The sequence below is a fragment of the Onychomys torridus genome, chromosome 1 (assembly GCF_903995425.1).
Source record: "Onychomys torridus chromosome 1, mOncTor1.1, whole genome shotgun sequence".
NCBI classification, from domain to species: domain Eukaryota; kingdom Metazoa; phylum Chordata; class Mammalia; order Rodentia; family Cricetidae; genus Onychomys; species Onychomys torridus.
The window spans coordinates 2,038,683-2,065,420 of NC_050443.1; the positions used below are offsets into that span (position 1 = coordinate 2,038,683).

Sequence of the window (26,738 nt, forward strand, 5' to 3'; positions counted from 1 at the left end):
CCATGGGAAACTTTATTTTTTGTTCTCAAAATTTTAGCACAATATATTGATTTTGTTAGAGACAGACATCATACTGCCACACTCCTGTACATTTTTCATAATACAGACACAAATGTCTGATCTTTGTGAATTTGCTCTCATACTTACTGAAAAGTCTCTTCTTTTACTAGCATAAGAACCCTTGGTTTGATTCCAGCATATACAGAGGAGTACCAGAGATACCCAGGCCTGTGGGCTCCAAATCTCAATTCTGTCCAACTGAGGAGAATACGACTTATCACATGGATTCCACCAGACATAAGCCATGTTCATCCTGTGTTCAATTATTGTGAAACTACAAGGGAATATCCAGATGCTATAATTATAATAAAAACAATCCACAGGTATGGGCAATGCCCAGGGGCCTCCTGCATCTTCTAGTGTCAGGTGAAGGAAACCCAACCTTGACTGGAGTATTTGATTACTAAGTGTTCTGCTGTGAGCCTTGACCCAAAGAGAGCAAAGATAGAGTGTGACAGCACAGAGCTAACTAAGGTCTCATGAGTCAGATTATGAGAGATATAAAGACCTGATTGAGAAAATTAGAGAATTATTCCTAGATACTTGGGCCATCTTCCTTACAGGACTTTCCTGAAAGCTATTACTAGTGATTCACAATGGCTCTGTATTGTCCCCATGGTCTCCCTGATGTCAGCCATGGGAGATTCATTCTGCATAAGCTTGGAAGAGCTCACATCACCCAGCCTTGAGCCAAAAAGCTTCAGACTGGGATCTCTTGGACCAACCTGTCTCTGAACCCTCTAACAAGCTTTCATTTGATGCTGGTACAGATGCTAAGACACGTGGAGCCACTTCTCTGAGTTTTCTGTCCTTGGCCACCTGCTCAACATTCTGATCACATATTAGGAACCCATCTCTTCTTCTCATGTCCTAGGCCCAGCACAGACCTGTAGCTGTGTTTGCTTTTTTAAGAAGACCACAGTCACACATGGTGGCTTTTTCTTAATTATTAATGCCTGGACTAAGCTTGGCTTGTTTCTTGCCAGTTTCCATAACTTTAAATTATCCTGTCTTGCTTTTTCCCCTGGGCTATTCCCATTCTCTTACTTTGGTAAATCTTACTCTTATTCAAGGCTGGCTTTGTAGCTAAGTGGCTGTTCCCTGAGTCCTCCTCCTTCTCTGGCTACTACATCTCTCTTTTCCAAAAATTTTCCTTCTGTATATTGTCTCTGCCTCCAATTCCCACCTATCCTCTCTCATGCTTTGCTATTGGGTGTTCAGTTCTTTATTAGATCATCAGGTGTTTTAGACAGGCAAAATATCACAGATTCAGAGTTAAACAGATGCAACATAAACAGAAGTAACACATCTTAAAATAATATTCTACAACACATATTTCTTCCATGTATGCCATTATGAAGAAACCCTAATAAATGGTTGGCAATTTTTGGGAGGGAGAGATTGAAACAGTCAAGGGTTTGGAGTAATTGAGTCAGAGAAAACAGAGACCCAGAGATAAGACCTAAAGTCTATTATCAACAAAACTACAAATCAATGATTACTGATGGGCTCAATGTATATGAAAATTTTCATGTAAACATGCATAATTTGGGAACATTGATGAACTATTTAAGCTACTTTAATAATGTGTTTTGTAACTTCTGATAATTAAGGATAGGTTATGCTTTTAGTTCTCTGTATTATTTTTCATAGTATATATTGGTCCTACCCCCTCTAGGGCAATATATATATATAAGCATATATGTGTGTGTGTGTGTTGGTGTAGGAGTTTTAGTTTTCTTTTCTTTTTTAACCAATTGATTAATTAATTTCATCCCAACCCAATCAAAGCTTCCCCATGCTCCCAAGTCCCTCCTCTCATATGATTCCCTCATCCACTCCATTTCTCCTCTCACTAGGAAAACATAGTCTTTCCACATACATCAGGCAGCCATATCACACCAAAATGCAACAAAACTACACAACTCTCCCTCATCAAGCCTGGACTAGGAAACCCAATAGGATAAAGGGGTCCAAAATGTAGGATACAGAATCAGAGACAGCCCCAAAGAAATATAGTTTTATTGCCTGATAAAATTGCTATCAATGTCTATAAGATATAAGTGTTGCTTCCTTTTTAAATGTTGCTATTCATGTATATTCTGTATATTGCGGTGGGATTCATAGGCATTTGCAAACTATCTTATACCATGTATGTTAACCAGATTCACATTTATTCTTTCTTTTATCTACCCTTTTCACTATTCCCATCATTCCTTCCAGAAGCATGTTAATAACTTCATGTTGTATTTTATCAGATTTTTCAAAAGGCACAGAACTGACAGATAAAAATTATATGTACTTGTATGCACACACATATCTGATGCTATATTTACAAAAAGGTACAAACCTCTCATAGGGTGATATGTTTCAGCAGCTTCTCACTGGAGAAAGTAGTTGTTCTAATTAGTTCCATTTCATCTACCATTTGAAATTCCAAGTATCTTCCTCCTCATTCAGTGTGGCTGAATGTCTCAGCTGGTCTTTCATATCTGCAGGAATCCTAAAGAAGTAGGCTCTAATGACTGTAAAGGAATGACATTGTCAGCAAGTGCAAGGGGAAGCAGGCAAACAGAGCAAGTTTCCTTCTTCTATGACTTCAGATAGGCTGTCACTGAAAGGTGTGGCCCTGATTAAAATCCCCACCTCAAAATTCAAATTAAAGGTGAGTCTTCTCACATAAAATGATTTAATTAAGAAAATCACTCACATGTGTACCAACAAAAATTCACTCATATGTGTAACTACCAACTTGGGTTTTAGTTAATTCCAGATTTATTCCAGTTGACAATCAAAAACAGACATCATATGAAACATATGGACATTTGTGACCTTTATGTACATGTGTAAACATTGGACCCCATAAGTGAGATAAAATATCATGGTTTTCTTTCTGTGTCTGACTAATGTTAATTAATATGCTTATCTTCTCTTGTATCCACGTCCCTAAGAATTCTGCTTCAAATGCACTCATCTGCTATCACATATGTGTTACATGACTCTTTAGAAATGCTTCTACATTCCAACATATTATGTATTTACATGTAGTGTATAAATTTGAAAAAAGATCCCTCTTAATATTACACACCTGATAATTTTACATATATAGCTATGTAACCATTCTTAAAAATTAGGTGACATATGTTATATATACATATATGTTTGCATCTCTGTATTTTAATGGATGAAATTATAGGTACTTCTAATTATGTAATGATTAGGGCATGGGCAGATTGTGCAGTAACTTTGGAACTGTTGGATATTTCCTCAGGGAAGATATTCCACAACTCTTACTCCTTTGTCCTCATGACATTTAGGAGTCCACCAAGGAGCAATTCTTACTCCCAGTGTTGGACCCTCTTTTGGGGATTGAGTGGAAATCCTTATCCAGTGCAATTACCTACCATTATCCTGCACCCAGGTGCAGTGGAAAGCACACGAAGACTTATTAGTGAAATGTGTGAACATGTTTAATCACAGATTTTGGGTTTCTACAAGTAAAGGAAACTGTTTCCAAGTGACTGAAACACAATTGCTGAACTCACAGAGCACAGTGACACTGAAAATGTAAGAAGAAGACCAGGAGTATAACTGTCACTGTACAATTGTCCTTAGTTCCCCTATTTCTAAATTACTTTATAGCAGAGACTGTCCTCTAATCTCCCTATGGGGTGAGCTAGGCTCTGTGATCCTTTTAGGGAACACTATGATCATGTGGTATGAGGGAACCATGGAAAACCAAATATACTCTTTTATAAATAAGGAAGACCAGCCCCCTGGAATGACAAGCTCCACAGGAGACTAGTAACAAAATCAAGTTCTCTATCACAACCAAGGAAGCCCATCATACAGTACAATAAAACTGTATTGTTACGACTTTGTTGGGTGGTCAACGTGCTATGACATGCTAGAAGTGGTGTTCATCAATCACTGAGAGTTTCAGCTCCAGAATCTATTCTCAAGATAAGTCTGCTCTTAAAATTGTCTAAGGTTGATCCAGCTCCTGAGCTCCCATCTGGACCAGAGGTGAGTGCCTGTGGTCATACCCAGAGAAGCCTGCCCCTAGTTCTGATCCCAGGGCACCAGCCATTCTAGGGAAGACTGGCCCAACTTGGGCCCAGGTTCCAGCCATCCGGTGGGCCCCAAGGGAAGGTTGTCCTTTTCCAAGACCCCAGGCTGTGCCTGCAATCTCCATGCCCAGGCCCCACACCTATCCTGCCAAGACCCCAGCCACTGACTGAAACTCAGAGACCAGCTCGCAGCTCCCAACTGGCCCAGAGCTTCCATCTGGACTGGGGAGAGGCTTCCTGCATCTGTCACCTCTGTCTGGACCAAGAGTGATGAAAGACCAAGAACAAATCCACTAGAGGATGGGCAGACGTCAAGGCAGCAGTACATACAACAAAATAAAGAGCAATACAGCATCACCAGAACATAGCTCTCCTCCAACAGCTAGACCTGAACATCACAGAATGGAAGAAGCAGAGGAAAACACCTTATGAATAACATCATGAAGATGCTAGAGGCCTATAAAGAAGAAATCAAAAATGATATGGAGAAACAGACAAACAAAAAATGGGAAGAATGCTATACAAAACTAGAGGAAAGGACAAATAAAGCAGAAGAAAACAATAAGTCCCTGAAAGAAAATCATAAAAACGCAATAAAACAGATGAGGGAAACAGTCCAAGACCTGAAACGGGAAATAGAAAAGATGAAGAAGACACAAACAGAGGGAATGTTGGAAATAGGAAATCTGAGTAAACAAACAGGAACTTCAGATGCAACTATAACCAACAGAATGGAAGAGAGGATCTCTGTGTTGACGATACAGTAGAAGAAATAGATTCACCAGTCAAAGAAAACACTAAAGCCAACAAAATCATGACCCAAAATGTCCAAGAAATTTGGGACACCATGAAAAGACCAAACCTATGAATAATAGGGATAGAGGAAGGAGAAGAATACCAACTCAAACACAAAGAAAATATATTCAACAAGATTATAGAAGAATACTTTCCCAAATTAAAGACAGAAATGCCTATGAAGATACAAGCAGTCTACAGAACACCAAACAGAGTAGACCCCCTTCACAAAATAAGTCCACTTGCCACATAAAATTAAACAACTAAATGTACAGAATAAAGTAAGAATATTAAGAGCAGCCAAGGAAAAAGGCCAAGTGACTTATAAAGGCAAACCCATCAGAATAACACCAATTTCTCAATGGAAACTTTGAAAGCCAAAAGGACCTGGACAGATGCAATGCAGACACGTAGAGACCATGGATGCCAGCCTGGACTAATATACCCAACAAAACTTTCAATTATCATAGATGAAATGAACAAGACATTCCAAGACAAAGCCAGATTTAAAAAATACTTATCCAAAAACCCAGCACTACAGAAAGCATTAGAAAGAAAATTCCAACCTAAGGAAGTCAGATACACTCTCGAAAACACAAGCAATAGATAATACCACAGCAGTAAACCCCAAGGAAGAGCAGTACAAACACACCACCTCCAAAAAAAATTAACAGTAATCAACAATCACTGGTCATTAATATCCCTTAATAAATGGAATTAATTCACCTATAAAAAGACACAGGCTATCAGAATGGATACAAAAGCAGGACCCATCTGCTGCATACAAGAAAGACACCTAAAATTCAAAGAGAGACACTACCTAAGAATAAAAGCCTGGGAAAAGACTTTCCAATCAAATGGCCTTAAGAAGCACGCAGGTGTAGCCATCCTAAAATCCAGCAAAATAGACTTCAAACTAAAATCAATCAAAAGAGATCAAGAAGGACATTACATACTCATCACAGGAAAGATCCACCAAGATGAAGTTTCAATTCTGAACATTTATGCCCAAAACACAAGGGCACCAACAGAGATAAAAGAAATATTACTAAAGCTAAAATCACATACAAAATCCCATACATTAATACTGGGAGTCTTCAACACCCCACTTTCACCACTGGACAGAACTCCCAAATCAAAACTTAACAGAGAAATAAAAACTTAACTGATGTTATGACTCAAATGGACTTAATCAATATCTACATAACATTCCATCCGACAGAAAAGAATATACCTTCTCAGTACCCCCTGGAACCTTCTCTAAAATCGACCACATACTTGGCCACAAAGCAAATCTCAACGGATACAAAATATATGGAATAACCTCCCGCCTTATATCAGACCAACATGGATTAAAGTTACATTTCAACAACAACAAAAACTACAGAAAACCTACAATCTCATGGAAACTGAATAATGCTCAACTGAATCACCAATGGGTTAAGGAAGAAATAAAGAAAGGAATTAAATACTTCCTAGAGATTAATGGAAATGAATACACCACATACCCAAATTTATGGGACACGATGAAAGCAGTGCTAAAAGGGAAATTCATAGCACTAAATTCCCACATTAAGAAATTGGAGAAATCTCACACTAGTAACTTGACAGCACACCTGAAAGCCCTTGAACAGGAAGAAGCAAAGTCTCCCAGGAGGAGCAGATGCCAGGAAATTATCAAATTGAGAGCTGAAATCAATACAATAGAAATAAAGAGAACAATACAAAGGATTAATGAAACAAAGAGTTGGTTCTTTGAGAAGATCAACAAGATAGACAAGCCCATATCCAAACTAACGAAAAGACAGAGAAAGCATCCAAATTAACAAAATCAGAAATGAAACGGGGGACATAACAACAGACCATGAGAAAATCCAGAGAATCATCAGGTTATACTTCAAAACCCTCTACTCCACAAAACTGGAAAATCTAAAAGAAATGGATAATTTTCTGGATAACCTAAGTTAAATCAAGACCAGATAAACTATTTAAATAGTCCAATAACCCCTAAGGAAATAGAATCAGTCATTAAAATCTCCCAACCAAAGAAAGCCCAGGATCAGATGGTTTCAGCACAGAATTCTACCAGATCTTCAAAGAAGACTTAATACCAATACTCTTTAAATTGTTCCACACAATAGAAGCAGAAGGAACACTACCAAACTCCTTCTATGAGGCTACAATTACTCTGATTCCTAACCCAAAGATACTACAAAGAAAGATAACTACAGACCAATCTCCCTCATGAACATTGATGCAAAAATATTCCATAAAATACTGTCAAACAGACTCCAAGAACACATCAAAACAATTATCCACCATGATCAAGTAGGCTTCCTCCCAGAAATACAAGGTTGGTTCAACATATAAAAGTCCATCAATGTAATACACCATATAAACAAACTCAAAGAAAAGAAAAAAAAATGACATGATCATCTCACTAGACACAGAAAAGGCATTTGACAAAATCCAACACCCCTTCATGATAAAGGTCTTGGAGCCCTCAGGAATACAGCAAACATACCTAAACATAATAAAAGGCAATCTACAGCAAGCCAACACCCATATCAAATTAAATGGAGAGAAACTTAAAGCGATTCCACTAAAATCAGGAACAAGGCTAGGCTGTCCACTCTCCCCATACTTATTCAATATAATACTTGAAGTTCTAGCCAGAGCAATAAGACAACAGAGGGAGATTAACGGCATACAAATTGGAAAGGAAGAAGTCAAGCTTTCCCTATTTGCAGATGACATGATAACCCCAAAAATTCAACCAAGGAACTGATACATCTTATGAACACCTTCAGCAACATAGCAGGATACAAGATCAACTCAAAAAAATCTGTAGCCCTCCTATACATCATAGACAATCAGGCTGAGAAGCAAATCAGAGATACATCACCCTTTACAATAGCCACAAATGATATAAAATACCTGGGGGTTACTTTAACTAAGCATGTGGAGGACCTATATGACAAGAATTTTAAGTCCCTGAAAAATGAAATTGAAGAAGATGTCAGGAAATGGAAAGATCTCCCATGCTCATGGATAGGCAGGATTAACATAGTAAAAAATTGCAATCTTACCAAAAGCAATCTACAGATTCAATGCAATCCCCATCAAGTTACCAACACAATCCTTTGTGGACCTTGAAAGAATAATACTCAACTTCATATGAAAAAAAAAAACAACCCAGGATAGCCAAACGAATCCTGTACAATAAAACAACCTCTGGAGGCATCACAATCCCCGACATCAAGCTCTACTATAGAGCTACCATAAAAAACAAAACAAAACAAAACAAAACAAAAAAAACAGCATAAAAACTGACATGTGGACCAATGGAATTGAATTGAAGACCCTGACATTAATGCACACACCTATGAATATAAATTTTTGACAAAGAGGCCAAAAGGGTACAATGGGAAAAAGAAAGCATCTTCAACAAATGGTGCTGGCATAACTAGATGTCAATGTGTAGAAGGCTGCAAATAGATCCATATCTCTCACCCTGCACAAAACTTAAGTCCAAGTGGATCAAAGACCTCAACATAAATCCAGTTACTCTGAACCTGACAGAAGAAAAAAGTAGGAAGTACTCTTGAATGCATTGGCATAGGAGATCACTTCCTAAATATAACCAGTAGCACAGACATTGAGAGAAACAATCAATCAATGGGACCTGTTGAAACTGAGAAAATTTTGTAGAGCAAAGGACACGGTCAACAAGACAAAGCAATAACCTACAGAATGGGTAAAGATCTTCACCAACCTCACATCCAACAGAAGGCTGATATGCAGAATATATAAAGAACTTAAGAAATTAGACATCAAAATGCCCAACAGTCCTAATAAGGAGTGGGCTATAGAAGTAAACAGAGAATTCTTAACAGAGGAACCTCAAATGGCTGAAAGACATTTAAGGAATTGCTCATCATCCCTAATCATCAGGGAAATGCAAATCAAAACAACTCTGATATACTACCTTACAGCCGTCTTAATGGCTAAGATCAAAAACACAGAAGACAGCTCATGCTGGAGAGGATGTGGAGCAAGGAGAACTCTCCTCCACTGCTGGTGGGAATGCAAGCTTGTATAGCCCCTTTGGAAATCAATATGGCGCTTTCTTAGAAAACTGGGAATCCATCTCACCCAAGATCCAGCTATACCACTCTCTGGTATATACCCAAGGAATGCTCAATCATACCACAAGGGCACTTTCTCAGCTATTTTTATATCAGCCTTGTTTGTAATATCCAGAACCTGGATACAACCTAGATGCCCTTCAACTGAAGAATGGATAAATAAAATGTGGTAAATATACACAATGGAGTACTTCTTAGCAGAGAAAAACAATGACATCATGAGGGTCGTAGGCACAGAATTCTGCAAGATCTTCAAAGAAGACTTATTACCAATACTCTTTCAATTGTTCCACAAAATAGAAGCATAAGGAACACTACCAAACTCCTTCTATGAGGCTACAATTACTCTGCTTCCCAAACCAAAGAAAGATGCAACAAAGAAAGAGAAATACAGACCAATCTCCCTCATGAACATTGATGCAAAAATACTCAATAAAGTACTCCCAAACAGACTCCAAGAACACATCAAAACAATTATCCACCATGATCAAGTAGGCTTCATCCCAGGGTGAAAGGGTGGTTCAACATATAAATTTCGTCAATGTAATACACCATATAAACAAATTCAAAGAAAAAAAACCTAGAAAAAATCATCCTGAGTGAGGTAACCCAGACTCAGAAAGACAAACATGGTATGTACTCACTCATAGGAGGATACTAGATGTAACACAAAGATAAATAAACTGCTACTCACAACTCCAGGGAGACTACCTAGAAAACAGGACCCTAAGAAACATTTCTATTTTCTCTCTTTTCTTTACCTTTTCTCTATTGGGAAGTTTCTTTTTTCCGTTTTTATTTTTTGTCGCAGATGCTATTGTGGTTTTAAACATGCACTTGTCCTTTCAGCCTTTCTTATTTCTGAACCTGTTTCATCTGATGAAGGAGGAGAGTCATCTCCTCTCTCTTGGTTTCCTCAATTTCAATGTCCTTTGAAACAGCTTTCCTATCATCTTGTGATGGTATATTCTCTTCATCTGACTGACAATTTCTAGCCTGAATGTCTTTTTTTACTGCTTTGTTCTACTTTAGATACAGCTTTAACTGACTCCTCACTCTGCAATGGCATCAGAACATTTGAAATTAAATTACATAAAGATCAACTTTTTAACAGTATATATCTCCTATATATAAGCCATTCTATAGATGAACTTCTAAACAGCCTTATTAAATATGAAACTTAGAGCCAAATACACGGGTGAAAGGCATAGAGATCACAGAAATAGTGGTAGACACCAGCTGACCTTACTCACCATGCCATTGCAGCTTCCCCAGAGAGAACCAGCTTCTTCCTCTCTAACCTGTGCCTTCATTGCCTTGATGTTCTTCCTTCTCAATGGCTCTTTGCCCAGTCACCTCACTTCCTCCTCATTGGTTGTCTGTACAGACCTCCAGGTCTGTATTGTTGATACTAGGATTAAAGGCATGTTTCACCACACTTGGCTGTATAGTTGAACACACAAACACTCTGCCTGCCATGTGATCAGATTAAGGGCATGTGCTATCACCTCATCATTTCTGTTTATGGATAGCTATGTCCTCTGATCTCCAGGGAAATTTTATTAACATAAAAATAAAATATCATCATATTTCAGCACAAATAAAATATCACCACAACAAACATTATCTATATAAGTTTATTTCATTATGAAAAACAATTTGCCTAAATTAATTTTTAATTTGTTTATTTTTCCTCAGACATCTTCATTCTTTTTTTAGTTAAGAAATTTTCTATTCAATTGACATATCAACCACAGATTCCCCTGTCCTCTCTCCTACCAAGCCCCAGCCTTCCCCCACAACCCACAACCCATTCACACCTCCTCCAGGCAAGGTCTCCCATGCAGAGTCAGCAGAGCCTGGTACATTCAGTTGAGGCGGGTCCACAACCCTCCTCCCTCCACTGAGGCTGCGCAAAGTGTCTCAACATAGGTACTAGGTTCCACAGACCAGCTCATGCACTAGAAACAGGACCTGGGCCCAATGACTGGAGACCCCCTAAACAGTTCAAGCTAAACTACTGCCTTGCTTGTCCAGAGGGCCTAGTCTAGTACCATCGGGGCTCCTCAGCTACTGGTCCACAGTTCATATGTTTCTACTAGTTTGGCTAGTTGTCTATGTAATTTTTCCATGGTCTCAAAATCTGGCTCATAGAATCCCTCCCCTCTCTTGTCAACTGGACTCCTGGAGCTCTGCTTGGGACCCAGCCACGGATCTCTGCATCTGCTTCCATCAGCCACTGGATGAGTGTTCTATGAAGACAGGTAGAATATTCAGCCATTTGATCACCAGAGTAGGTCAGCTAGGGCACCTTCTCATTCACTGCCAGCAGTCCATGGTGGAGACATCTTTGTGGATTCCTGGGGACCTCCCTAGCACTCTGCTTCTCCCTATTCCTATGGTGTCTTCTTTTATCATGGTATCTCTTTCTTTGTTCTCCCACTCTGTTCCTGAATCTTCTAGGACCTCCCACAACCCTACACTCTCATTCCCTCATCATTTGCCCTTCAATAACCCCCACCTTCCCCAGTTTGCTCATGTAGATCTCATCCATTTCTCCATCACTGCCAATACCTGTAACTTTCGTGAGGTCAGCCTTACTAGCTAGACTCCCTGGAGCAGTAGATTGCAATCTGGTTATCATTTGTTTTATATCTAGTATCCACTTATGAGTGAGTACATACCATGTTTGTCCTTCTGAGTCTAGGTTACCTCACCCAGGATGATATTTTCTAAGTCCATCCATTTGCCTGCAAACCTCATGATATCATTGTTTTTCTCTGCTGAGTAGTTCTCCATTGTGCATATGTACCACATTTTCTTTATCTATTCTTCAGTAGAGGGGCATCTAGGTTGTTTCCAGGTTCTGGCTATTACAAACAATGCTGATATGAACATAGTTAAGCATGTATCCTTGTGGTATTATTGAGCATTCCTTCGGTATATGCCCAAGAGTAGTATAGATGTGTCTTGAGGGAGATTGATTGCCAATTTTCTAAGAAAGCGCCATACTGATTTCTAAAGTGGCTATACCAGCTTCCATTTCCACCAACAGTGGAGGAGTGTTCTCCTTGCTCCATATCCTTTTCAACATAAGCTATCTTCAGTGTTTTTTATCTTAGTCATTCTGACAGGTATAAGATGGTATCTCAGAGCCATTTTGATTTGCATTTCCCTGATGATTAAATTTGTTTTTTTAAGAAATTTTTTATTTATTATACATACCAACCACAGATCCCCCTTTCATTCTTTCCCACTCTACCACAGCCTTCACCCTTGATCCACTCCATCCCCTCCTCCAAAAGGGTAAGGCTTCCAAAGGCAGGGCCTGGTGCATTCAGTTGAGCCAGGATCAAGCTCCTCCCTCCTGTATTAGGGCTGAGTGAGACATCCCACTCTAGGCATTGGGCCTCAAAAAGCCAGCTCATGTACCAGGGATAGATTCTGATTCTACTACAAGGGGCCCCTCAAAGAGACCAAGCTACACAACTGTCTCCCATATGCAGAAGGTCTAGTCCTGTCCTATGCAGGCTCCACAGCTGCAGAAGTAAAGTTCATGAGTTCCACAAGCTAGTTTCAGTTCTCTCTGTATTTTTCCCAATCATGATCTTTACCCCCCTTGCTCATAATTCACTCCTACCTCTCGTCAACTGGACTCCTAGAGCTCAGCCCGGTGCTTGGCTGTGGATCTCTGCATCTGCTTCCATCAGTTACTCAATTAAGTCTCTATGATGACAGGGTATTCACCAATCTGATATCCAGGATAGGCTAGTTCAGGTACCCTCTCAAGTATTGCTAGTAGTCTACACTGGGGTCAGCCTTGTGGATTCCTGGGAATTTCCCTAGCATCAGCTTTCTCCATAACCCAACAATGTCTCCCCCTTTCAGAATATCTCTTTTCCTTCCTCTGCCATGCCATCCCTCCCCCAGCTCAACCATCACTTTCCCTCCTGTTTTCATCTCCTATCCCCTACTCTCTATTGTACCCCTGATCCCCAATTTACTCAGGATATTTCATCTACATCACTTTCCCAGGATGATCCATGCATCCCTCTTAGAGTCCTCTGTGTTAGCTAGCTTCTTTGAAACTGTCAGTTGTATTCTGGTATCCCCTTATGGGTGAGTGCATATACTGTTTGTCTTTGTGAATCTGGGTTACCTTACTAAGGATGATATTTTCTAGTTCCATCCATTTTGCCTGCAAATTTCATGCTGTCATTCTTCAATTACAGCTGAGTAATACTCCACTGTGTATATATACCACATTTTCTTCATTCATTCTTTGTTTGAGGGGCATCTAGGTTGTTCCCAGGTTCTTGCTATTATGAATAATGCTTCTATGAAAATTGTGGAGTAAATGTTCTTCTGGTATGTTTGAGCATGCAGTGGATATATGCCCAAACATTGTATCCTTTGGTCTTGAAGTAGATTGATTCCAAAATTTCTGAGGAGTCACCATACTGATTTCCAAAGTAGCTATACAAGTTGACATTCTCACTAGTAGTGTAGGAAAGTTTCCCTTGCTCCGCATCTTCTCCAACATAAGCTGCCTTCAGTGTTTTTAATCTTAACCTTTTTGACAGTTGTAAGACAGTATTTCAGAGTCCTTTTATTTTCATTTCCCTGATGACTCAGGATGTTGAACAATTGCCTAAATGTCTTTCAGCCATTTGGGATTCTTTAGAAGAGAATTCTCTGTCTAGATCTATAGCCCATTTAATTGGATTGTCTGGTATTTTGATGGCTAGTTTTGTGAGTTCTTTATGTCTTTGGATGCCAACTTCTGGAGTTGATGAAGATCTTTGCCTGATGTATAAGTTGTCATTTTGTCATATTTATCATGTCCTTTTTCTTACAGAATCTTCTCAGTCTCAGGAGCTTCCATTTATTAATTGTTGCTCTCAGTGTTTGTGCTACTGGTGCTATGTTTAGGAAGTGGACCTCAAAAGAATAATATCCAATTTCATATGGAAAAACAAAAAAACAACCCAGGATAGCTCAAACAATCCTGTCCAATAAAACATCTTCTGGAAGCATCACCATCCCTGACTTCAAGCTCTACTATAGCTTGGTTTTGATTCTTCTTTCTGATGAGCTCTCCTCAAAGTTCTCAACACTTGCTTCCATATCTTCAGTTATAACTGAACATCAGGAGTTGCCTGAAATTAATGGCAGTGCTGTTTAATTAATACCAAGAGCTATGTAAGCTATTTTCCTTCACTTTCACTACATTTCCATTTAGCAGTCATTTTAATAATTACAGTATTGTTGTTCCATAGAAGACAAGTTTCCCATGAACCCCTGCTAATCCTGAGAGTGATTTCCTTCAGTTCTCAGAGATGTCTGGAATCCTTTGTCCTTCTTTTAGCTCCACATTGGGCATTAATATGTTGTATATTGAATGTGGGTATAGGTTCAGGCAGATATGTGAAAAGTTGTACAAAGGCACATCAAGGATGAATTTTTATCCCTTTCAGGCTGTAGGTTGCATTCACTTCTATGGACAGAAACACCCTTGGTGAGTAAAGAATCCTTTTATTGTTTTACAAATCATACCTTTAACAAGTCAGTTTTATATATAAAAGTCTTTGACCTAAGTCCCAAGATGGATAATGCGAAAGGCAAATTCTCAGTTTTACCATAGTTTTTTTGGGGGGAGGGTGAGTTGGCGTTTTGTTATTAAGTTTGCATAGGCTTTGTTCCTCTAGGAAAACTCTCAGGTTAAACTTCAAAGGGAAGGTACAAAGACAGGGGTACCCATCACAAAAGGCAGATTAAGGCTAGATGCTAACACTCCAGTGTCAAACTGAGAATTCTTCCTTCAGGTTTCATGAGTCAGGTCCATCTTTTCTACAGAGTGAGTTCAAGAACATCCAGAGGGAAACACTGAGACCCTGTCTCAAAAACAGAAACAAATTTGAAAATGTTTGCTCATATCCCTTTAAGGATCACTTATAAAACTAATTGTGTCACCTACTTAATATGGATAGTATCATGTCTTTGTCTCTGTCATTGATGAACCTTCTTGGGGAAGCAGCCATTGTATTCATGTATCCCCAAGAAGATTTCTCACAAAACACCCAAAGCATATCTATGGCTGGGTAGGAAACTGTCCATGATAAGGAACCTACAGCATTATGAGTGTCATCTGGCTGAAATGATAGAGAACCAAGCAATAACTCTGACAGGAAAAGATCAGCTCTGAGCACCCTCAACTGAAGGTGTTGATTCAGGAAGATTCCAGGAATATTGAAGAGGACCATACAAGCACATACAGATGGGTATATGGGAGATGGTCTGAAAGAAGAGACCACAATCATATGTGGGTTTGTAAACCTAGCAGACAGGAAGCTGATGGAGAAGGGGGAGAAGATTTAGACCTGCCAGAGTTCCAGAGTTTCAGGAGACTTCCTGTCAGAAAACAAAACCAAAACCAAAGAAACCCACAGGAACAAATACCACATGCTTTGGAGCCCCACCCTTCAGAACAGTGGACAAAAACCACTTGTCTAGAAAGAGCAGTTCCCTTTTTTTTTCTGCAAGGTCTGCCTGTATATATACTCATGACAAGGGGACACCATACTGCACTGGTAACATACTTTGTGTCTGTTGTTTTGGCAAGAGGAGGAACCATCTGCAAACTTTTGCAACTGGAAGATGCTATGATTCCCACTCTCACAGTTCTGCTTTGTCTTGGTGAGAAATGAAGTTTTGGAGAGAGAATTCTGTTCTGAGAAGTAATCTACCTTACAGTTGAGCAGTAATCCATCAGGGTGTCTCAGTAGCTCAGAAGTGATCTGGAAGTAGAAGTCCTGCTCATGCTTCAAGTATATACACTCACAGGTAACTCTCTTGCAGGACTGAGTGTGGGTGCCAGGAACCCAGTGCTGAAAGGTGAGTGTCTTCCCAGCTTTTCTAAGGTGTACATTCTCAGTGTGGATCAAAGTTCACCTCTGAAGAAAAGAGATGGAGAAGAGATGGTATGGGTTGTTGCTGGTGTTTCCTGCAAAGTCCTGTGACAGGAAGCTTGGAATTAAGCAGAATGTCTTCTGACCAAAATTCCATTTTTTGTTGTTGTTTCTTTCTTTTCTTTTTCTTTTTTTTTTTTGTGTTTTCAGGGGTCCTCTCTAAACCCACACTCAGAGCTGTGCCAAGTAATGTGGTAACCACTGGGGAGCAGGTAACTCTAATTTGTGAAGGACCCTTAGATGCCCAGGAATACAAGCTCTATAAAGAAGGAAATCCAGATTTCCAGATACCAACAGCTTATGAAGACACTGAAAAAATAAACAAGTCCATTATCTCATCTATTAGAAGTCATGACGCAGGACACTATTGGTGTTATTATAAGAGCCCTAATGGCATATCAGAACACAGTGACACCCTGGAGCTGGTGGTGACAGGTGAAAAGACCCTTCCCCAACAATAGGATTTGTCTTGAGGAAATGAGTATATTCACTGTGGGGTCCCTTTGAGAGTGCTGGAACAGGGGTGGCCAGGTTAGCAATATAAATCCACTTAGGAGGATTCCTCTTCTCTCCTAGGTGTCTACTCCAGCAAAGTCACCCTTTCATCCCTGCCCAGCCCTGTTGTGACCTCAGGAGGTTATGTGACTCTTCAGTGCTCCTCACAAGAGGAATATAACAGTTTCATTCTAGTGAAGGAAGATCAAAATTTTTCTATGCCCAGGGCCTCACAGAACACATACACTGGTGTATTCCAGGCCCTGTTCACAGTGGGTCCTGTGTCTCGAAAACAGAGATGGAGATTCACATGTTATGGCTATTACTCCAACAGCTCACAGCTGTGGTCAGTACCCAGTAACAGCCTAGAACTCCTGGTCTCAGGTAAGGAAGCTTTAGATTTTGCTTTGAATTACAATTGCACATACAAACAAGGTCACAGAGAAGGACCTGATATGTGGTGGGTTCATGAGCTCATGCTCCTGAGCCCAATGTCACAGAACTTGGGATACAGCTGTGATTAAGGTTCAAAAACCAGGATGGACGTTAAAAGTAGAAGGCAGTAGGTCCAGGGAAAAATGAGGTTTTCATGTGTCCTTCTGGCGCTGCAGATCAGGATTACTATCATTTGCAAGTGTGAAATTCTTTGTGCAACTGTCTTAGCATACAAACATTTTTTTTCTTGTTCTTTGCAGGGACCCTCCACAAACCCACCATCTGGGCTGAGCCAGGCACTCTGATCACATCAGAGAGTGCTGTTACCATCTGGTGTGGAGGGACCCAAGGTACCCAAATGTACGTGCTACATAAAGAGGGAAGTCCAGAACCCTGGGACAGGCAGACCCAAAAGGATCAGAACAATAAGGCAAAATTCACGATCCCTTCCGTGACAAAAGTGCATGCAGGGAAATATCACTGTTACTCTTACAACTCTGCTGGGTGGTCACAAAACAGTGACACATTGGAGCTGGTGGTGACAGGTGATTGGACTCATCCCTAATCTCAGGACCTGCTTTGAAAAAGGGAATTCATTAACTTTGAGGTCCCTTTCTCAAGTTCAGTAAGAGTGGCAAATGCATACTATATCGAATAAACTTGACTGGTTTCCTCTTCTCTCCAGGAGTCTATCCCAGCCAAGTCTCCTTGTCAGCCCAGCATAGCCCTGTGGTGACCTCAGGAGGGTATGTGACCCTTAAGTGTTCCTCGCAGCATGCCTATAACAGGTTCATTCTAATTACGGAAGACGAGGAATTCTCCAGGCACATGGACTCACAGGAGAGATACTACAGACACTCCTGGGCCCTGTTCACTGTGGGTCCTGTGAATCCCCAAAAGAGATGGATTTTCACATGCTATGGCTATTACTGGAACCGCCCCCAGCTGTGGTCAGTACCCAGTAACCACCTAGAGCTCCTAGTATCAGGTAAGGAAACCCTAGCCTTTCCTCTGAATGATAATTGATTTGACAAAGCATCACAAAGAAGGATCTGATATATGGTGGGCTAGTGAACACAAGCTCCTAAATCCAATGTCACAGAATGTGGAGACAAGGGTGGATAATAACAGTAGAACCTAGGAGTCCATGATAAGATTGGATCTTCATGTGTCCCTCTGCCTTTGCCTATCAGCTTAAGTGTCATTTACAAGTTTAACCTTTGCACAAGTATCCTAAGAAATGTATCTCATATTTTTTTTTCTACTTTGCAGGGACCCTCCACAAACCCGCCATCTGGGCTGAGCCAGGCACTCTGATCACATTAGCGAGTACTGTCACCATCTGGTGTGAGGGGTCCAGAGAAACCCAAATGTATGTGCTACATAAAGAGGGAGACCAAGAATCAGGGGACAGACAGACCCAAAAGAATGACAACAATAAGGCAAAATTCACCATCCCATCTGTGACAATGCTGCATGCAGGGAAATATCACTGTTACTCCTACACCTCTGCTGGGTGGTCAGAGCACAGTGACACCCTGGAGCTGGTGGTGACAGGTGAACGCATATGAGGAATTGTATCCCAAGGCATGCCTCTTAAAATGTCTGGTCTGAATGTATTCCCACTCATCAGTTTTTCACGGGAAAATGCAGACGGTATGAGCTCATTTAATTTTCCATGTTGATCTCTTCTAGGAGTCTCCACCAAACCCAGACTGATAGCTCAGAACAGTCCTGTTGTAACCGTAGGACAGTCTGTGACCCTCTTGTGTACCTCAAATCAGAGACACAACTGGTTCAGTTTAATTAAGAACAAGCAGAAGCATTCCATCTCCATGGGCTCACAGAATGTAAATACTGGGCTGTCTTCTGCAAGGTTCCAAGTGCATCACTTGACCTCCCGCCAAAGATGGAGGCTCAGATGCTATGGCTATAACACAAGCAACCCTCAAGTGTGGTCAGAAGGGAGTGACGTCCTGGAGATTCTAGTCTCAGGTGAGGAAATTCCAGCTCTCTGTTGAATGACACTGAAACATATTTCCCCTAGATGTTCTACTGTGTGATGAATACAAGAAAGGACAGGTTCTTGAGCTCACTGATACAGTAAGCATACTGCAGAGAAAGATGGATCCTCACATGGTTCTATGTGTCCTTTGTTGTTCAAGGGTCAAATCCAAGTTTTGCATTCATTGTACAACTGTTTAAAATCCCACATACCTCTCACCTACTTCTTTTCAGGAACCCTCCAGAAACCCAGCATCTGGGCGGAGCCAGGCTCTTTGATCACTTCAGGGAAACCTGTGACAATCTGGTGTGAGGGAACCATGGAAACTCAAATATATTTCTTGTATAAAGAAGGAAGCCCAGCACCCAGGGACAGATTAACTGCACCAGTGCCTGATCACAAGGCCAAGGTTTTCATCCCGTCCATGAGAGCGCATAATGCAGGACGATATAGCTGTTACTGTTATAACTCTGCTGGTTGGACACAGCAGAGCGACCCCCTGGAGCTGGTGATGACAGGTGAGTGGACGCTAAAGGTCATAGTCTTCACGTTTTCTGTGTGTGGGTCCCTGAAAGCTCTGCTGCTGGCAGGGAAATGACCCACATAAGGAAAACTTAGATTGGGCTGATATAGTAGTTGCTGGTTCACACTTCTAAAATATCTGGCACAAGATGGTTGATTGTAAGCAAATTTAAACACAGCACAAATTTGGAAAAAAAGATTCCTGGTGTAATAGAAACTCCAGCGAACAACTAGACGTAATTGTATCAAAACTCAACTCAGAAGTGACCATGAAGATGGGTTCTATAGCTAAAGGGCCTTTAATCTGGTGTGGTCTCTGACTGAGATAGTGTAAATGTCAGCAGGCTATAAAGTACATCTTCCCTGAGAATGGGCTTTATTAACTGAGCTGTAATGATAAAGTCTAGGGAGAAAGAGTCTGACATAAACATTATGGGGTATTCAGGTGAGGTTTGGAGCTACAGATAAAATGGTTACCCAGTTATTAACAAGATCCACTCCCACGTCTCTTGATGGAAAACAGGTATTTATTCCATCAATTGAGCAAACACACCGCATGAATAGCATTCCTGATTTCTATCATGTTTTTTTGTGAGACCAATTACATCATATACTCTACATTTCCCTCAAGAAATATATCTCCCAAATGTTTTCACCCACAGCTCAGCTGCTGGAGACAATATATCATTTAACATGACACATCATCTTCTCCTAGGCTTCTACCATGGTAAACCTACTCTGTCAGCCTTGTCCAGCCCTGTGGTGACCTCAGGTGTGAATGTGACTCTCAAGTGTGTCTCATCAAAAGGATATGATTGGTTCATTTTAACTGGGGAAGACCAGAATTTCTCCAGGTTCCTCAAGGCACAGTACACACACACTGGGCAGTCCCAGGCTCTGTTTCCTGAGATCCCTGTGACATCCAACAAGAGTGGGCTCTTTAGATGTTATGGATACTTGCAAAGTAGACCACATGTCTGGTCAGAGGCCAGTAACCCTCTGGAGATATTTGTCTCAGGTGAGGAAATCTCATTCATTCAACTGTTTTTTGACATGAGACCTCTTTATTACTAGCTCTGCTGCACTAAAGATGGTTCTAGTCATGATGGCTGAAGGGATCTCTTGACTGCTATCACCCAGATTATGAGAGACCATGATACTGTCAGACACTATCAGAGCAGAATAAGAAGGAGATTTGTCTTAGTTAGAGTTCCTAGTGTTGAAAATAAATGCCATGAACAAAATCAGGTTGTGGAGGAAAAGCTTTAATTGGCTTACACTTTAACAGCACTGTTTATCCTCAAAGGAAGTTAGGAGAGGAACTCAAACAGGGCAGGAACCTGGAGGCAGGAGTCGATGCAGAAGTGCTGGAAGGGTGCTGCTTACTGCCTTGCTCATCCTGATTTCATGTAGAACCCAGGACTATGTGCCCAGGGTTGGTACCATACACTATGGAATGTAACATCCCCCATCAATTCCTATCTAACAATGCCATACAGGATTGTGTGCAGCCTAATCTTATTGAAGCTTTTTCTCAGTTGATGTTCCCTCTTCTCCAGTAACTCTAGCTTATGTCCAGCTGACTTAATTTAGCCAGCTCATGAATGTCTAGTAAGAGCTGACCTGATGCCTTTATACCTATCCTTCTTCCAGGGTCATCCAGGAAGCCCTCCCTGCTAAGCCAGCAGGGACCTCTCCTGGCACCTGGAGAGAGGCTGACTCTCCAGTGTTGCTCAGACATGAGTTATGACAGATTTGCTCTTTCCAAGGAGGGTGGAAGTGATCTCCCACAGATGTTTGGCCATCTTTCCCAGGCTGGAGAGTCTCAGGCAAACTTCACATTCAACTCTGTGAATTTCACCACTGGTGGCCGGTATAGATGCCATGGTTCATACAGCATCTCTTCTGAGTGGTCAGCCCCCAGTGACCCTCTGGATATCCTGATCACAGGTGAGGAACATAGTGCATTCTCTCATGGACTCAGACTCTGAACTGGCTCAGCTTTGAGGAGGCCAGTGATTGATGGTCAAGATGATGAAGATCATCATCTCAGGAGGAACAAATCTGTGTAGAGGGAAGTAGATGCATGGTATTCAGGGAAACAGAGATTAGGTAATGAAAAGGAGTCTCAGAACAATGACTGTAGCCTCTCACTCATCCTTCTTCTCTCTAGGACAACACTCTGTCACACCCAACCTCTCAGTGCATCCAGGCACCACTGTGTCCTCAGGAGAGAAAGTGACCCTGTTGTGTAAATCATCAATCCCAGTATACAGCTTCCTTCTGGTCAAGAAGGGTGCATTGCATTCCCACATGCGTCAAATATCGAAGCTCCAAGATTCACAATATCAGGCAGAATTCTCCATGAGTGCTGTGACCCCATCGCTTGGGGGTACCTATATGTGCTTTAGTTCTCAAAGTTCATCTTCCTACCTGTTGTCACAACCCAGTGTTCCTGTGGAGATCATAGTCTCAGGTGAGATGACCGTGATATGTGTGAGATCAGAGGATAACACTGGGTACTTGACCTTGAAAGCTCTTGACTGTGTTGGTAGTAGATTTATCTTAAGCATGGCTAATCATAAAGGGTTTACTAGCCAATGATACAGAGGCAAAGTGGGATTCCTCGATTAATTCCCATTCTACCTTCTTCAAGGAAATTCAGAATGCTCCAGGTAGGCAGCTGCAAGGTTCTGGAAAGGCTTCAATGTGGATGTGAGACTGAGAAGAGCTGAGATAGTTAGACCACATTTCTCCCCACCACCCTCTTCCATTGTCTATTACCAACACTTTCCTGGAGCCCCAAAACTCATACCAGTAGAAGTGCTAGATTTTCCTGTCTAGGGAGTTTGTTCCATCCCAGTGCAAACTCTCAGGCCCTGTAAGTCTCTATTTCTGTATCAGCTTGCATGTTGACCAGGATGCTGAAATTCTAGCAGTGTGCTCAACATGGTCCCCAGAACCAAAGAGGCTTACAGACCTAGGATGTAACAGAATCATCCTGGCAAAGAGTGATATTTGAGATCTATCCTAGGAGAGAGAATCATGTGAATGAGAGCAGGAAGTAACTCCCCACAATTTCCCTGTCTCATCCCATGATACCCTGAAAACCAGTCCTTCACTCCATGGAATCTGACCACAGAGCTCTAAACTAGAACTCTGTTCCAGGATTGGTCCAGGGACTCAATCTAGATATGGGGGATATGCAGTCTTTTCTGAGAGGTTCACATGGGCAAGCACCTCTCCTGTGTGATTCCGTTTCTATAAGTGTGCTCTGGACTAGATGTTAAGTTCCTTTTAGTGCTGATCTTATCTGTGTCCTTCTCATACAGAGAAATTCTCTAGAAACCACTTCTGCAATTGTCTTGCCCCATCTGACATTGTGATTGTGACACCTTCGTATGTGACACAGTCAGTTCAGAGCACTCAGGCTCCTTCCTTCCATTTAGCAGTTTAGCTCCAGAGTAGGGAATAAGGTTGAAGGCTGGATTTTCTGTGTTCAGTCTTCAGCAATGTTCTTTCCTGCTGGGTGACCAGCAGGTGAACTGTCTGGAGTGATGAGTGAGAGTCAGTCTCATATTGTACGGCTATGAGGGTGAGAGGTAGTGAATACAAAGACTCAGTATGTGCCTCTCACACCAGTACTCATTCATGTCACCTGTGTCCCAGGACTAGCAAGACGCGAGAAGATTTTGATTGGGGTTTCTGTGGGATTCCTCCTGCTGCTCTTCCTTCTTGCCTTCTTCCTTCTGCTCAGACACAGGCACCAGAAAAAACGCAGCAAGGGAGGTGAGTAGGGTGTGGGTGGTCATGGTCTCAGGGGGTAGTACATACCCTGTTGGTTACTCAAGCAGGGACTAGGCAAGCCAGCCCTGTAGAAAGCCCAGACAGGGAGACATCACTTTAGAAACACTTCTGTGAAACTCAGATCATCAATATGATCTTGAAACTTGTGCAGTATCAAGTATCATGTGAGTTATTCCATCTCCTGGAACATTTGAACACATACACATATGAAATGAGTTGCGAAGTTCCCTTCCTTCCCTAAAGGTACTAGGTAAGGATGTTCCACCCTCATGACTGAGACTCTTCTCTTTCTTGCAGTCCAGACAGCCACCAACTTGCAACATTCTGCAGGAGCTGGAGAGCCAGTGACCAGGGACAGAGGCATCCAGAAGAGGTAACTCAAGGCCAGCAACCTAGACCCCAACCTGCCTGACTCCCCTCACTGCCACCTGACAACTTCCTTTCTCTCCATATCTAGCCCAGCTGCTGCTATCCAGGAAGAAATCTTGTGTGAGAGAAAGAGGACCCCTGGGAGGGAAATGTCTGAGGTTTAGCATCACAGGGGTGATGGAGGGTCTGGGTAACTTCACTGAGTCACCAAGTCTCTATGACACTTGCCAAACACTCATTATGGACCATTTCCCAACATTCCCATTCCTCTGTTGCTATCTGGGAGAGGACAGGTTACTGGGGAGGCGAGAAGTCCTAGGATTTTGGTCAGGGGAAGACCTGTATGTTCTGTTATGACAGATGCCACTGTGAAGGACACACCGATTAAAGAGAGCATGGAGCTGGATGTTATGGTGAGACTGTTTTCCACAATGCTATGAACATATGACCCAGTTTACTCTGGGATCAATCACTGTCCTTTTTCAGCCCTCAGCATTACACACAGCTGGCTTCTTGATTTTGGAAACACTTGTCTTCTGTGTGCTATGTCCTCACACTTTCTTTCTTTACTTTTGACCATGTGGCCATACATTCTGTCCTCACAGCATCTCTCTGCTTGCTAGCATGCATCCTGGTCTCAGAAGAATATGTAAGTGTCTGAAGCCAGGTCAATGGTAAGGTGATTATTGAATGCATAAGGCTTAATCTTATCGACACTACTAACAAGCAAGTGAACAAAAACTATGAATATATGAGAACCCTGCACCTGACAATGTTTGTGTGCACACATGTATAAGAACAGGTAGATGATAGAGGTCAATAATTGATGTCTTCTTCTATTTTATTCTACTTCATTTTCTGAGACAGAGTCCCTCAATGACTCTGAAGATCATTGATTAGCTAGACTGCTACCATTGAGCCTTGGACACCAGTCTCCCTTCCCCAGTGCTTGGGTATTAGGCATATGCATTCTTGCTCGGCTTTTTTAAAAGTGTGGGCACTGGGTATGTAACTCGGTCACTCATATTTGCAAAGCCACCCATCTGCTGCTTGATTCATCTTCCAATTTCTGGGATCTTGCTCTTGACTGCCTCCTCTGGGGGTGGCAGATACAGAGAGAACAGAATTCCACACACTGGGACAAGGTGTAGGATGAAATATGATGAAGACAACACAGAGACTGAGCCTTGTAAAGTGTTTGAGGGAAATGAATTAGAGGGAATTAATTGTGGTTGTGTGGGGAACATCATCAATGTGAATTTAAAGGGACTGTTGAAAATAGGCTTCTGAACAGACGTCTGAGTGGAGAGGATACTAGAAACATGTGATGGATTGGTATAGGCAGGACATGGCAGGTACAAGTGTTATGTAGGAAGGAACATTCTCTTTCTAAAAAACGGAGCCCATGGAGTGAGATCACCTTGCATGGAGAATATGTCAGAAGTTCAGGAAGAAACTGCCAAGCACTCAGAGGTCTTAGGAAGCTCCAGAGACCCCATCATCAGCAATGGCATGGTTTGACTTAGATGTCTAAAGTATTACTTTTCCACCCCATAGAAATCGAGTGGGAGTAGAGCATCTGGGGCATCAGTATACACTCCCTGTGCTTTGTTTTCTTTTTCTGCAGAGCCAACATGAAGAAGATCACCCTAAAGACTTGTATGCCCAGGTGAAACCCTCGAGACTCAGAAGGGCAGAGTCCACCTCTCCTTCCCTCATGCCAAAGGAATTACTGGCTTCAAAGGACAGGAAGGCAAAAGAAGACAAAGAGAGAGACCATCAGGTGGGTCCTGACCTCTCCAGTTCCCTAGCCCCCCCCCCCCCAGTGCTGAACACAGACATTATTCTACCTTCTCCCACTCCAGAGTACTGCATCCAAGGAGCTCTGTGATGTGACCTATGCCCAGCTGCACATCATGACTCCAAGACAGAGGCAGCTGAACCTTGCATCTCTCAGGCCAAAAAGTCCCACTTGAGACACTACTCTGATGTCCAGGGAGATCCAGGTCCAGGGCGATCCAGCCTCTATATTCTTTGGGGGAGGTAGGACTCAGGGAGAACAGAAAATAGAATGTCACAGGTGTACAGCCATTTTGCAGATATATTGCACAGAGACTGTTAACTGTGGGGACTCAATTGATTATGTAGTCAGAGATAAGTAATATCCATGCATTTTATAAATAAAGCAAATATTTTGTAAGTACTCAATGGATAAAATGGAAGAAAGCAGGAGTGAAGGAAATTTCTGGTTTTATTTTTGTGCTTTTCTTTGGTTTCTGCTTTTCTTTCAAATTCATGACCTTTTTCATTGTTATTGCATGTACATGTGAATAGGTATGTACAAAGTTAGAAAAAATTTCTCTGAATATATATATATATACATGTGTGTGTCTATGTCTCTATATATCATATTATAAATCATACTTCAATAAAGCTCTAAATTGAATGATGAAATATCTGTAGCATATTGTACTATGAAACTGGAAAAATCAGAACTTGTCTGAAACAGAGGAATAATAGTCCCAAACAGGGACTGAGAAAGCCAGGGATAAGAAATAAAGATGATGGAGGCAGTAGTTGGATTAGAAGGTCTTGAATATTTATTAAGCAAATTTATTAAGAAGCAGACTACCTTATATATATTTACAGAGGGCAAATGAACAAGGTTAGCAGAGAGGCAAGTCAGACAATGCTTGAAAAGAGAACTTGAGAAATTTCAAACAGATTCCTTAGGAGGATAACCATTGCCTGGGAAGCAGAGTTCTGTCCTCAGAAGCTGCAACTTCAACTCCTGGGAGACATTGGCCTAAGTGTCAGACTGGCCAACAAGTCTGGTCTTGGATGAAAATGTATAACCAAAGTTACCACTGTCCTTTAGTCAAGGCCCCTTAGAAAGTCTTGGGTCATTACAACTTACTGTACAGAATCACAAATAAATATGGCAAAAACTTTTCTAAATCCATAAATCTCATATTGAGACTATACAAAGAGAATAGCAACATATCACAAACTAGGAATAAAGATATAAATGATACAGAAAGAGGTTATAAGTGGAAAACACGGT

At 41.3% G+C, this 26,738-nt stretch overlaps 2 protein-coding genes across 2 annotated transcripts; both read left to right on the top strand.

The window, feature by feature from the left end:
- The first annotated feature begins 15,891 nt into the window (after positions 1-15,891).
- Positions 15,892-18,542, top strand: LOC118591098 (leukocyte immunoglobulin-like receptor subfamily A member 6). Its single transcript, XM_036199183.1, has 6 exons — positions 15,892-15,967; positions 16,192-16,476; positions 16,618-16,920; positions 17,232-17,321; positions 17,657-17,959; positions 18,244-18,542. The coding sequence occupies exons 1-6, from the start codon at positions 15,892-15,894 to the stop codon at positions 18,540-18,542; spliced, it is 1,356 nt and encodes a 451-aa protein (XP_036055076.1).
- A 263-nt stretch (positions 18,543-18,805) lies between these two features.
- Positions 18,806-25,906, top strand: LOC118591620 (leukocyte immunoglobulin-like receptor subfamily B member 3). Its single transcript, XM_036200076.1, has 11 exons — positions 18,806-18,966; positions 19,210-19,494; positions 20,214-20,516; positions 21,152-21,448; positions 21,672-21,974; positions 23,168-23,287; positions 23,603-23,678; positions 23,763-23,794; positions 24,035-24,087; positions 25,302-25,457; positions 25,540-25,906. Exons 1-11 carry the CDS (start codon positions 18,807-18,809, stop codon positions 25,648-25,650), a joined length of 1,896 nt encoding a protein of 631 aa, XP_036055969.1. The 5' UTR covers position 18,806; the 3' UTR covers positions 25,651-25,906.
- The last annotated feature ends 832 nt before the right edge of the window (positions 25,907-26,738 follow it).